Genomic DNA, 15135 nt, shown 5'->3' with positions numbered 1-15135 from the left:
CCCTACACTCAGTTTAGATGACCTGAGAAGCACTTCCTCAAAATAACTCTCTGGTTCACCATGAGAAGAATGCCTAGCACCAGCTGGTAGGAGATATTAATAGCATGCCCATTAGGCACTTGTTCAAGGCACACAGATAGCTAGCTCAGTGATAAAATCTTTAGAAATATTTGGACACTTAAGATTATTTGGAATATGAATCAGTAATGGTTCCTTAAATCTTCACTCTAAATTTTAAGAAATCAACATCTGTTTCGGAAATTCTTAAAAAAATAAGCAATAATCGCTTTCGATTTGGGAGAAACTCAGTAGCTGGGCTAAAAAAAGCTTACAATAGCAAAATCCTTTTTTTTTTTCTTGTGACAAGATTCTTTTGAAGGATTCAGATGCTAAAATAGAGACTAGACTTCTGCCTTCAAATTTCAATATTTAGTATTTTAGTGATCATTTACCACTGATAAAGAAGTCTCTTGTCCACTAAACTATGTTTCTATCCCTCCACAGGCAACATAATGTCTAAAAGCAGAGATATGTTAAAAATTACAAAATATCCTAGGTCACCTTTGGAAGGAATTGAGGAAGAATGGGAATGGGATTTTAACCCATTTTAACCAATTTTTCAAATAATACATAATTTAGAAATACTTGTAGCTTTATCAGACAGAATGAACTTTTCCAGCTAAAAATTGATACTTGCTAGTAATCCATCCTTGATCTAAAATTTTCCAGATATCTAGTTTAACCAGCAAGAGACACAAATTCTAAACATCCTTTTACTTCTCATAAAATGGTCTATATTTTACATCACTTTAGATAGCCATAAAGACATTTTATTCTGAGCCATCACTTCAAAGTTTCTACAAAAGTATGTTAAAATGGGTTGCTTTTCTTACTTAGTGTGTAATGTCTCTTAATGTTTAAATCAATTCATATAAATATAAAAGATAAACAAGCAGCTTTGAGTTCTCAGATACTCAGATGAAGAGACTTTCTACTAGTTACCTACTAGGTAGAGATAGTGCAGAATAAACAAGATGTAGTTGCTGACCTTGGGGAACTTTCCATCTAGCTGAAGAATTAATATGAGAAATGAGAGTTAATGACCTAAGAGAAATGCTCTTTTGTGTGGTAATGAAGAAAACAGATGTTTACAGGCGGAGATATACACTATCCCTATTTTGCATAAAGAGGCAAATAAGGCTTGAGAGGTGGGGCCACATGGAAGAGCTTAGAAGTCTGATAGAAACATTTAGACTTGAAATGATAGCGAATGGGGCAGTGAGATATTTTTGCAAAGCAGGATGAATTTAGGTGAGCTAAAGGACTAAGGTCAACTAGAAAACTGATTAATATAGGTACAATTTTCTCTCAGTGCACTTTAAGCAGTATCTCATGAGATAACTAGATGCAAGGTCTCTGAAAATTTTTCTTAGTCTTCCCAAAGTCTTTTATACATTCAGTCACAATATATGTGCTATCTCTGTCTCTCAATCTCTCTCTTTTGCTCTCTCAAGTATATGTCAAGAAATTTAAGCAGGTGAATAAAAAAACAAGAGGAAAAAGGAAGCATAATTAATCAGTCTTAATCTAAAATTATTGGCACAAAAACATTTCTTACTCACTTGAAATTAATGTGAAAATAAAATTAAAAGGGTGTCATCACTGAATCTAATTACAGGAAAACTAATGTACGCTTCTATTCAACCAACCATTAAATTCACTTAAAAATACATGAAATGCATGATTATTACTTACTGTGTTTTATTTTGCGAGCGATTTAATATTTATGCATACTAAGAATAAAGTAATTTTACTTTGTCACACAATTCAGCACACTATCAAAAAAGCATAAGGTAATAATCACATTTAGCTCGAATAGGTAAGTAAAACAAATATACAATGATTTTACCTTTGTTTTAGTCGTCTTTTGGCTGTTGTGGGAACATTAGCACCATAGCCATAGGAAAAAAGAACCCTTTCAGCCTCAACTTCATTTTCAACTGGAAAATATTAAAATGTATGATGTGAAGTAACTTTTTCCCTTAAGCATGGCAGACGTGAAAATAAAAGAAGTCATAATAATGAATTAGGGAGCATAACAGGAGCATAATAGGGCTAATGTGTAATCTCGAACAGGTCATTTGTAAGTAGAAGCATATTTCTTAAAAGTAAATGCTTGCTTGGATTTGTTCTTTCTTTCTTTCTATCTATCTATCTATCTATCTATCTATCTATCTATCTATCTATCATCTAGATATCTATCTCCTCTTTAATCTACCCCATCCCCCTTCCACCCCTGACCTATGGATGTGCCGTTTCCCCTTAAGAACTGGATCTCTGAAGGTGGGGTGTCTCCTCCCACATGGGGTGGGGTATGGTCTGTGGCTCCACCTGGGGTGTGAACCCAGGACCTTCTGTGTGTAAAGCAGATGTGCTAATCACTACACTATGGAGCCACCCCCTTGTTCCATTTATTTTTAAAAGGTGTTTAAGGGACTGCATCATATGATGCGTTAAGTTTTCTTGTTATAAAACATAATATAGATATTGTGTTATTCTAAATGATTCAAAGTCTTTTTGCAAGAAATGTATGTTATGTAATTATAAAAAAAAAACTAATGATAACATTAGTTTTTAATAACTTCATTATTTCTCTTCCTAAGAAATGGCTATTTTTAATTAGGAAAGACATTCATGATTTTATCAAAAGAACTTTATCTTAACTTGTAATAATAAAACTAAGCATTTAAGTAGGCTTCTCTGTGAAGAAAATGTGCAGTACTAGGAATGTATTGATAGCCTCTTTTTTTTTAATTACAGGAAAATTCAGCAAAACCATTTCTTCTAAATTCTGCTATTGTTACACCACTTCCCAAAAGGAATTTTAACTAACAGGTTAATATTTTATAGGTAAAAAGTTTAAATGCAATGACAATTTTACTATAAGCTGGGATTTAATATTTTATCAAAGGCCATAAAATTAAAGGTTTACTAACTCAAAGCAGTCAATGATATATAACAATTTTATGATATTATTCATCAACATTATTTTAATGTCAAAAAAAGAAACTTACCTTTAGAAGCGTTTCGGATTTAAAACAAAGCCACATATTTTACATTAGTAAGTGAAGCTGACTATTTGCAGGCCACTCACTGTCATATGCACTTATTTATTGATTGATCCTTTGTAGTACAGTAAAAATTTTAGGAATATTCATTAGTGTTTTCCTTCAATTTGCCCCTATTTTTCACAGTGAATCAATATTAGTTTTTAGAGGCAGAATTTTAGTTGTGAGGGACATGTGAAAGGAAGAGGTGATACATGCCATTGGCAATAGTGTTATCAGGTATCATGGCTTCAGATCCAAGTTGAGTTTACCTATTCATGTCTATCAGAACTGGAGCTAACAGTTAGATACCTGGCTCTTGTGTCTTAAATGGTTCTAAATTGAGAAGCAAGAGGGGTAAATTTAGATAATATCTTAGAAAACCCATCAGTTAGGTATTAATGGACATCTTAAGTTTAATACTTATTGGATTAATAACTCATGTATTAACTATTCTTGTGGTGACTGAATCACAGAAACAATGTACTATACAACATGGTAAATGGTATTAAAAATATATGACTTAGAAGGACAGAGCACAGAGCAACTATACCCAAGTGCCACTATTTTTTCCATGCTAGAAACATTAGGAAGATGTGGGGAGACTGACATTCACAGAGAAGGTGCAGGAGGGAATTGTATATGGAAAGACAGAGAGCTGTGAAGTTTTAGTTACTGTAAGAAAAGTGGCTGGAGTTAGTCTGGAGTACAATGGTAGTAGAAAGGTAGGTTTAGTATTGTGAATGGGACTTGTCTGTTAAGCTTAGGAGTTTGTATTTTATTCTGTGTAGTCAACAAGAAATTAATACAGGAAGGTAACATGACCAATAGATTTTTGTTATTGATGCTGATATTGTACAAAAAAATTCCAATAATGAGGAAAAGCATAGCCTACATTGGTAGCACAGAGAACTCTTGACGAGTTATAGTAATAACCAGTTGAGACATGGTCCATAACCAAAATGGAGGATGGAGAAAAGAACCTGGATTCTAGACAGCTGAACACGTGTGGAAGTGAGATGAGGAACTAGATAGAATAAGGAAGGAATCAATTCTGACAAAAGCTGGCTGGGTAATCAGACAGACTTTAACCTTATTAACAGATTAAGAATATAAGAAAATCAGTAAGTTTCAGGGAGAAGAAAAAATGTAAATAATGTTAGATAGTCAATCACTGCAGGAGCTCCATATAGACCTGTGGGATCTCTAGTCTATGGATAGTAAGTGAAATCTAGGAAGGGATAAGATTATCTAGAAAGTAGATAAGTAAGAACTGAAGAGAAAAAAGCATGGGAACCACTAGAGTTAGACAGAAGAAGAAGAGATAACAAAAGCGATGAAGAAACAATCAAAAGCGATGAAGAAACAATCAAAAGAGAAGAGTTTTGAGAAACGTGACAAATGCCTAGCAAAGATTGCAAGCAGGGTGAAGATGGACAGAAGGTCCCTGAATTTGACAACTGGAAATCTGATTTTCATTTTATATTTGAATTTGTTTAGCTTTTAGTCAATACTTGTACTTTTAACAGCTTGATGAGATGTTTAAAAACTAAACTCCTCAAATATCCAAATAACACACTTATTTGATTAAAAAAAAGCAATTGGGTGTAAACAGGATACTGTAATTTGCCATGGTTACGTCTTAAAAAATGAAGTCTAATCATTTTTATGTCAGCTGAAATTAGCTGAATTAGATGGTAATCCCTTGAATATCATAAACATTATAGTACTAAAAGAATGTTCTGTGCTTACATCTTTGAAATTTCCGTTAATCAGTAAGTATTCATTAAACAAGATATTCTAATTTCCGATGTGAATAGATAGAGAAAAATCTAGGTTTTTGATCTTCCAAGTACAAGTAAATATATTTTATTTGAAGATAGTTTTAAAATGGCTTATATAATATCACAGCAAAAAATTAATTTCTGTATTTTTTTCTACAGATTTGATTAAGAAAATACTTACACGTATAGAAAAGTTGAAAAACCTGTACATACATCCATAGGCTCTATATCCAGATTCTAAATTAAACACTGTACTATATTTATTTATCATACCTCTTTCCATCCTCATATTCACCCACAAATATATCTTTTATTGGATGCCTTTCAACTCTCAATAGTTCAATATGAAAATCATCAATGATAGTTCAATATTTATTTAATTCTTTTTTAAAAAATAAAATTTATGTACAGTGAAAGGTACTTATCAGTGTTAAGTGATTGTTTTGCAATTTAAAAATACAGTCTTATTCTTCCTTTCTGATTTTTATACTTTTTTGTCCCTTTCATTTTTTTTTACTGGCTAGGGATTCAAATATAATGTGTAATATAAATTATGAAAATATAAACCCCTGCCTTGTTCTCTCCCTCAAAGGGAAAGTATTTAATATTTCATCATTAGGTATGATATTAGTTATCAATTTTGGGGGCAGATATCCTTTATCAGATAGAGGAAGTTCCCTTCTATTCCTAATCTGTTTTGACAGAAGGACATATGCAAAGTTGCAGAACTACAGAAGAGTATTGGCCTTTGAAAATAATATATGCAATGATAAGGCATGAGAAGTAGAAAGATAAATGAGTCTAATCATAAAAAAGTCATGCTAAAGGATCTGACTTTCAATTGTCTTAAGATGATAGGCATTTAAGCAGGTTTATGGTATGATCAAACCTGTATTTTATAAAGATTATTACTCTGACTCCAGTGAAGAAACTGAAGATAAATTTGGAAACTATTGCAATTACCACTGACCACATTGATAGGAATGAAATAAAAGTTTTTCTTAAATTTGCCTATAAATATAACATAATCTTTAAAAGAAGATGTGCCCCCAAAAGATTCAAATTTTACTTTAACTTCAACTGAAGTTTAAACCCACTTTTATAAGAATGCACTGTTATTTCTGACTTTTGAACAAAAATAAAGTACTGGAGCAAACATCACAATCAATAGTGAAATATTAATTTAAAATATTCCCTTAGGATCAGGGACAACACAGGAACACAGCATAATAGGAAGAGGGAAAAAAGAAGAGGTAGAAATTAAACAAAGATTATAACAGTAGATTCAAAGAATTTCTATCTGTTCTTCAAGACTCATATAAAATGTCATCTCCCCTCTTAGGTATTCTTCACTTCCAAGGTTGAATTAACTCAGATCTCATGTGTACTTTTACTGAGAACTGTCTACCTCTTGCTAATAGCACTTAGCTTACTATTTTAATTATCTGTTAATATATTTGCCTCTCCCAGTAGACCAAACTAGGAACCTCTATAAGCAAGCATTATTGCATGAACTACATTTCCCTAGAGTCTGGCATATGTAGATAATAATTGCTGAATGAGTGAACTAGATAAATGAAAAGATAAAATCTACCAAAGTTAAACTGATTTTTTTTTATCCCAACTGTTGGAATTAGGACTAATTTTTAAAATATAAAAAAATCTTTTTAAAAAAAGTCACAAATTATATTTGAAAGAAATGTACCAAAGCAGTTTTAGAAACAATACCAAGTTCTTTATGCTGCCAGAAATAAAAAGCTGTATTTGGGGAGGTGGGAGGCTTACTTTCTGCAGTTTGCATTATTATTTCATCAAGCTCTTTTTCCAATTTCTCATAAATGTCCAACCTTGCCTGATGCTCAGAGTTCTGTGCTTGAAGTTCAGTAATGCGTTTTTCAGAAGAGGCTTGGAGACTATAAAATTCTTTAGTTAAAACCTAATAGTGAAAGAAAAGAATTTCAAAGAATTTCAATTAAATAAGGTAACAGTTAAGACAAAAATGTGATACAAAAATATTTTTAGTTTTTTTTTTTAATGATTTAGATTTGAAGAGAAAGCTCAGTTGAGATGACTGAGGAAATAAAATATGTTTATGTCTAAGGAAAACAAATTAGTTGTTTTTAGTTGAAAATTACAAAGCACTTTATTATATACATTGAATAAAAAGTAAAGTTAAGGTGTTTCTCTATATAAGACATTTACACAAAGGAACACATTAATTACTAGTCACCTGCATCCACAGACCAAGTGGTAGGCCTATGGGAGAGTGGTTTTCATACTGCAAGTTATAACCTTTACGAGCTCATGAAATCAATGTGGATTGCAACGAGCTAAAAATAACAAAATAGAATGGTTTAGAAAACATTAGCACTGTATGTTGTATTGTTTAGTGAAATGTTTGTTTCAGAAATTAGAGAGAAAGTGCTTCTCTATTTTCCTATATATAATACCCCCTACCACTCTGACCCAAGACACATCCTTAAGCATACCCCTCCAATGTGAAAAGGAAAGGTATGTTGCTAGGAATTATGAAATTTAAACCATGGAAAACAGAACTTGCAAAAGACTCAGCTCGTGGATTACTGTCTACTGGAAGAAGTGTGGGAGAGTATGCTGCAGTAGATTACGACTGAGGCAGTTTCCCCAAAGGTACCTGAATTAGTTTTAAATGCTGAACACTGGTCTGTTTGAGAAGTGAACATCATCTACAATCTTTACTTATGTTTCTTTAAATATGTATGTATTTAATATTATTTGTATGTTTTTCCCTAAGGCTTCATTTTTTGTGAGACTCTTTATCTTTTAAATCTAATTTACTTATCAAAGTGCTTTTCAGAAATGTAATCTCTGAGATACATAATGAATACTTACATGTCAGCTATTTAATCATGCTAATGAGATTATCTAATCTTTCATTCACTGTTTTTAATGTTTATTTCCCCAAAAGCTAAAATCTTCAAGAACGTAATTGCATGTAATCATACAGTGCATGAATACAGCAAAATATGACTTATACTAATTGAAGATCTTTTAATTAACTACTATTGCACATTTAAGTTATTTCCAATTTTTATTATAATAATGCTGATATACACCATTAATATAAACCTTTAGAAGCATCTCTTATTATTTTTTTAAGAAAAATTCCTTTAACTAAAATTACCGGAACAACTTTTCAAGGACATTAACACAGATTACTACATTGCTCTCCAGAAGGGACATTCTGTTTTTTAAATGCACGAGATTTGCCATTTAAGGGTACTCTTGTCGGCACTTTAAAAACAACAGACCTATATAAAGTTTTAAAAAGTTTAAATTTACCTTTCTTTAATTGTTAGGGAGAATACATATTTTCGTTTATTTTATTTCTTAGCAATTTGCATTTCTTTTCTTGGAAACAGTACTTTCCTTCTTTCCACCTATTTATCTAGAAGAGGAAGGTATGTCTTCTTGATAAGAAGTCTTTTAAAACTAAAGACACATGCCCTTTCTCATAGGTAACACAAATATTTATAAAGCTCAGTATGATACAGACCTTGTGCTTATGGAGCTCACATGCTATGCTAATTTTAAAAGAAAAGTTTGTTCATGTACCTCCAATTTTTTCTGATATTTTTCACATTCCAACTGACACTGTGTGAGATTTCTTGCAGTTTCCTCTTGTATAAGTTGAACACGCTCACTTTCAAAAGATTTTAATTTACTTTGATGGAGAAATTCTGATATTTTGCTTTCTGTACTAAGTTGTAGTTCTCTGTACCTAAAAGAAACAGAATGGTTATGTGACTAAAGAAATCTCGATGATTTATATAAACATAAACATTATTTCTATTTTTCCACACTCCCATTTTATTGTGAAGTTAATAACTTACATTTATTCAGCAAAGGGTTTGTAAATAATTTTGATAGGTATATATATGGAAATATGCTAAGTCTGGAGAACAAAACATACCAGTGAAACTTCCTCTATTTGTATATAATGTACAAATTATAAAGATAAATGCATAACTACAAGTAGTCTATTACAACACAGATAAGGAACATTGTCTTTATTCTATAGGTATAACTAGTAATAAAAACATTTCCATTGAACACATAAATCATCACACATTATAAATTTAAAAATGCTTCAGGATGACTCTGTTCTAACAGAAAGCAAATCACAGAGATATTATACCTTTTCAGGGAGCTATTATGAACCTCATATAGTGCTAGACATGTTAGTAAAATTCATTTTTTCAAATATTTATTGTGTTAGTCAACGTGCTAGGTAAATATATATACAATGTAGACAAAATATGTTTTTTCCCCCTAAAGAACTCAGTTTTCTGGGGAAGACAGGCAAATAAATGTGAAGTTTATCAACAGAGTATGGTTAAGTCCTATACTAGGATAATAAAGGAAGAGACCTAAATTGGTTGCAGAGGGGGAGAGGAAAGGAAGGAGGGAAGGGGAGGGAATATGTGTGCGCGCAGGCACGCACAAAGCAGGAGCGGGTATGGGGTGGGAAGTAGTCTAGGAAGAAGTAGTAAGAATATGTGGGGTAGGGAAACAGCACAGTGTGCCTTATTCATGACATATGTCATTAGATCTCTACAACAACCCTATTAAGTATTTTGCAGATGAGGAACCTGAGGTTCAAAGATATCAAATAATTTCTTTAAAAGTATATTTTACGTTGGGTCTCAAATCCAGCTATATTTGACTTTACAGCAATGATCTTTCCACTATTACATGATATTCTTAACTGGCACTTCTGGTCAGGTAAACTTTCAAATGTTTTTTAAAGGTTGTTTCACTCTTATAAGAGACGATAACAATACCATTCAAAGTATACTCAGAGAAGACAGGCATTAGATATTTGCTATAGGTTACTTCACTCTTGGCACTCTTATTTTTGGTAAAAGCGACTCACATTCAGATTGGTGGAAGTTCCATTGAATTCATATTGGTACAGATAATATATAGCAAGGCTTTAAGGTGAATGTTAGCTTGTGTTTTTAACTTTTTGGAAAGTACTAGGATTAATCATATTCATACACACACACACACACACACACACACACACACACACACGCATATCTTCTTACAATTTTAGTTAAAAAAAAAATACCTTTTTTATATGGACAAGCCAACATTGATGTTTGTTATTGAGACAAAGCACATACCATAAAGTTCACCCTTTTAAAGTGTACATTTACTTTTTACTGCACAATCCATTTTTTTTATTATGTTCACAAAGTTATGCACTACCACTAAGTACAAAACATTTCTATCACCCCAAAAAGAAAGCCCATGACCATCTAGCAGCTACTCCTCATTCCTCTCTCCCTGCTGGTCCTCGCAACCACGAACCTACTTTCTGTCACTATGGATTTGCTCACTCTGGATATTTCATATAAATGGAATCACAGAATATGTGCTTTTGATATTTTCAAGGTTCATCCATGTTGTAGCAAGAATCAGTAGTTCATCACTTTTTATGCCTGAATAATTCCATTGTATGGATATACCACATTTGTTTATCCATTTATCAGTTGACAGACATGTGGGCTGTTCCCATTTTTTGGCTACTATGAAGAATGCTATTAAAAACATTTGTGTAGAAGTTTTTGCATAATCATGTTTTCATTTCTCTTTGTTAAATATCTAGAAAAAGAACTGCTAGCTCATATGGTCACACTCTTTTTGAGGGAACTGACAAGCTGCTATCCAATGTGGTGTTACTATTTTGCATTCCCACCAGCAATTATGAGGGTGACCATTTCTCCACACCCTTATCAAAACTTATCATTGTCTCTTTCGATTGCAGCCATCCTCATGGGTGTGAAGAAGTAAAAAATTATTTTACTCTTAACTGACATGAAAATGTCCCTGCACTCCCTGGGATAAGTTGCTTTATAATATAAATGTATAAAATGTGTGAAATCAATACTTATTTTATATATTAAAATAGGATATATAACACACAAGGACACACAAGACTGCATTACTAAAATAAGTTCTGGATAAGTTATTTAGAATGTGATATTGATCTTTAAAATAATTTGTTTTGAAAAGATTAAACTGCCTTCCTATGGATTCAGGACATTGTGGGTAATTCCGAGATCAATGCAAACTCCAAATAAGAAATTAAAGACTTAGCTTTTAGATTCTACCTGTTCTTCTCATTCATTAAACGGCACTTAAAAGTTACTCTTAGCACTATTATTCTTTCCTTGTATTATTGAAAAGTTAACAATGGTTATCGCCTAGAAATTTGAGAATGCTAAGTTTCATAAAGTGACAAACCAAAAGTTAATTCTGTAGATCAAATGAAATTTGAGAATACTGTTTAATAAATTGACCAAACAAATGATAATTCTATAAACTACATAATTCTAAAAGACTAATCTATTCCCATGTTTATACAATGAAAGGATTTGCTTCAAATCATTATGCCTTTGTAATAATAATTATCATTTTAATTTGTTAAATTGAACTGTGAAAATGCTGAAGAAACATTAGAGCTGCAAAAGCAGTTCCATAAGCAAGGAAGAGATGATAGAGCTTAGTCTGATAACTTCAGGTAACTCCCTCTTGCTTGATTTGCTAATATAACCTGTCACAGTTTACTAAGTTGACTCATCTCATCTTAGCCTCTTAATGTGAACATCTTATTTGAACTAAGCCAATGTTATTTACATGTTAACCACTTTATGTTTAACATTCTAATTCAGCCAGTAAGAGGTCAGATTTCCTATAAAGTTAACGTATAATCAGAATATTCAACTATCCTCATAGCCATCTCATCCCAGGCTCCAATTTGGCTGGATAAGTCTTTATGCTACATTTTTAATTAAAAAAAAGTTTTTTATAAGATTCATCCACATATCACATACTACTGTAAGAAGAGTAATAGAAAGTCCTAGAATAAAATGCTTGCTCTGAAGGAATTGTCACAGAAACGGATTTTTGGGCTGGACATATAAAGGAGAGGACATGTTAAAAAGGTGGAAATCAGCTATTAGCTAGGAAGCTGAGCTATAAGATGCTAACCCATAACAAATGCTCTCAGGCTATGGTGAATTAAACTCTAAGTACATGACATGTTCTATAATACTGAGAAATAACCACAGGAGAGACATCAGCATGGCACTGGATTCTCAGAAATGAGAGAACTAATTTGAACGAAAGCACTAGATAGAACTTTAAATAACAAGTTTTCATAACAGTATCTACCTTAGCAGTCTTTACATAAAAACTACGGTGAAAGTTTTGCTCATTACACTCTGATGTATTAAGCCAAGCAATGTATATGATTTGTTCCCAGTCTTTAGCAACAGGTTATCACTAAGGTGAAAGACCACATAGTTATTAGCCTTTTATTTAATCTTACTTTCTTCTTCCAATGAGAAACAGCTCATCTTTTAATTTTGTCCACAAAATGTTCATGGCTTACCCAATATTAAAACTGGGTATTTATTTTGAACTCAGTTGTCTAATCTCACTTGGTAGACAGGCAGTCTAAGGCAAAATACTCAAAAAATATTGTATTCAGTGGTAAAGTTCCTGTAATTTCCAGCACCACTTTTCAAGCTGGTCCGTTTGGAAGTAAGGAAGTGCAGCAGTTGAGGAAAGGCATTAGTGTGTGTGCAGGAGGACAGCTGTGTGTAGATAAAAGGGTACAGGAAGTAAAACCTACACAAGGAAGACTGGCAAAAGAAGCTAAGGAAACTATTACGACTTCCAGTGACTGATAAGGGTTCAGGAAAGGGTGTCTTCAGCAGTCGGGCATTAGGCAGATTAGCTGGGCAGAAAGCACTGAAAGGTACTTTGGGTCAATACAGAGAAAATACTGTGGTTTAGAAGAATACACGAGAGCAGGTAGTCATGGCTGGACCACTAAATCCTTTGTGTGAGGAGGGTAATTTAATCATAAATTCCACAAGCGAATGGGGCAGAGACTGATGATAAAACTTTCTATATGTAAAAAGAGTTCTTTGAAACAGAGATGGGCCTCAATCTCCAGATGGGAAGCCTTGGGTAGATGGTAGATTTCGCTGTGGGAAAAGGGAATTGACAAAGGCAGAAGTTGGCATCTCTAATCAACTGAGAATCAATCCTGCTTACTACAAAGGTTGGGATATCAATCGCACTTTACTTTGGTGTCTCAGGCTCCTTTTCCACTTATTCTTTTACTAAGGCCTTATAGAGCTAATGTTCAATTCCCTTAAATAACTCATCTTGGTTGAGTTAATAACTAATCTACACCTTAACTACTCTTTGCATCTGGTATTTCTAATTTTGAGTATATAAAACTCATTTTCAGTCTTTTTACAGAGAATTTTGGTTGTATTTCTAGACTTGTACCACATATTCAGAATGCCTCTGGATGAGTCACTGAATATAGTTAACCAAACCCTACGATTCACTTACTCCAATTAAGAATTGAGATTAAAACCTGTTCATTTGGATTTTTTCTTCTGTGGCTGAGGAAAGCTAATCGTCTTAGGTTAAAATACTAAACTACTGAGTTTTCAATTACCTCTACAGCTTTTTCCCCCTTGCTTTCAACAGTATATTCATATCTACATCTGTATCTGTACCTATATGTAATATTATATTAACCAGTATTCCACCAACTATACAATTAAAGTATAATGAATATGAGGCACAAGACACAATACTTTTTACAAAAGTATATATTTTTGTTTCTTCTTTAATAACTGCTATTTTACACAGGGCTAACTTTCCATTAATATGTTGTTCCAGAATATGTTGTTCCTCAACATCTATTTCATTTAACAATATCTATTGTGAACCAAATGTGCTAGGTATGATGGTTATCAGTGAGCCATGAATACCATAACTACTCTTTGAGCTCACATTCTAATGATGGGAGATAGACAAATAAATGTAAGGTGCTAATGCTAATAAGTTCAAATCAATTAATAATAATAATAAAGCAGAGTGAGGGAATGGAAAAATGATAGAGATATTAGTGGTGGTGCTTTTTTAAGGAGGTTGGGCAGGGAAGGCATCTCTCTGTTAAGGTAATATCTAAGCAAAGACATGTATACCAGGCTTTATTGAAACCTGTATTTTAGAACTTAACTGATTAATCAGACAATATTTACTGGCTTTATATCATATTTGAGATTTATATAACATAGGCTTTTTCAGTTTAAAGAAGAGATATAATATCAAACATATGAAGGAAACAGAAATCCTTCATACTGATTTGAATGTTGGTAGCTAAAATTATGTACCAAAACTATACTAATGGATTTAGTAGAGAGTCTAATCTATATGAATTGTAGCTAAAAGAAAAGACTAAATTTTAAAAAAATGCATGGGTGATATCAGGATGAGTGCTACTATTTCACAGGACTGGGAAATAGATAGTTACTTGAACAAACAATTCTGTCACTGTTTAAAAATAATTTGCATTCATTTTTATTTTGAGGTAATTAATAAACTACTTAAATGTCCTTTTGCTATTTATAGTCGATGTGTCTTTTAAAAAGTGTCTTTTTAATTTTCAGGCTGATTATTCAAGCAATATTTATTATAGAATTTCAGAAAATGCAGAAAATAAAAAGAAAAATAAAAACCATAAGTCCCCCAAATAACTGCTGTCTATAGTTTCATATATTTTGCTTCTATTCTTCTCTGCACAAGTAAATGTTTTCAATTTTGAAAGTAATTTGTGAAATCCAATTGTAAGGTAAAAATATCAAATATTACAAATGTAGATTACAGACATCTTTATCACTACTCGTAACTTCATTTCTCCTTTCAGAAACAACCACTGTTATCAGTTTTCTGTGTATCTTCCTAAAGGTTTTTAAAATTTTTTTAAAATACACAATGCATGTGTATTATACACAGAAGGATATATCAGTCTTTTTCTTCTTTTTTAAAATGGCATCATGTCACATATACTCTGCAACTTCTCTTTTTTCACTTAATGAGTTTTGAGATCTTTCCATGTCTGTACCTCATTCTTTTCAGGAGACCACAATGTAGACATAATCATTTAATTAATTCCAATTCGTTTATTTAATTCTAAACTGATGACTATTTAGATTGTTTCTAATTTTTAAATTATACACAATACTTCAAAGACCATCCTAAATGTTTCCTGAACAAATGAATGTTTCTCTAAGAAAGATATAAAGTAGAATTCTTGGGTCAAAGGATTTTAAATTTTAATAGATGCTGCCCAATTATCCTCCCACTGGCAATACCAATTTAAAATC

General features: G+C 32.3%; 1 protein-coding gene across 5 annotated transcripts in view; it reads right to left on the bottom strand.

Annotated features, from left to right (window-relative positions):
* PIBF1 (progesterone immunomodulatory binding factor 1) overlaps nt 1-15135 on the bottom strand; it is a 149730-nt gene that overhangs the window by 61681 nt on the left and 72914 nt on the right. For all 5 annotated transcript variants that reach the window (XR_003046885.1, XM_025048173.1, XM_015590851.2 and 2 more), the window contains exons 11-13: nt 8486-8651; nt 6677-6827; nt 1910-2000 (exon numbers count right to left, since the gene is read on the bottom strand). Coding sequence is in view for 4 of the 5 variants with exons in the window: in XM_025048173.1 (XP_024903941.1) it covers nt 1910-2000; nt 6677-6827; nt 8486-8651 (408 nt within the window). In the remaining variant the exon portion in view is untranslated. The remainder of the gene's footprint in view (nt 1-1909; nt 2001-6676; nt 6828-8485; nt 8652-15135) is intronic.

Source organism: Pteropus alecto, unplaced genomic scaffold (assembly GCF_000325575.1).
Source record: "Pteropus alecto unplaced genomic scaffold, ASM32557v1 scaffold72, whole genome shotgun sequence".
Lineage (NCBI taxonomy): Eukaryota > Metazoa > Chordata > Mammalia > Chiroptera > Pteropodidae > Pteropus > Pteropus alecto.
The sequence above is the reverse complement of the archived record's forward strand: the minus strand, read 5'-3'. Positions and strand labels throughout refer to the sequence as shown.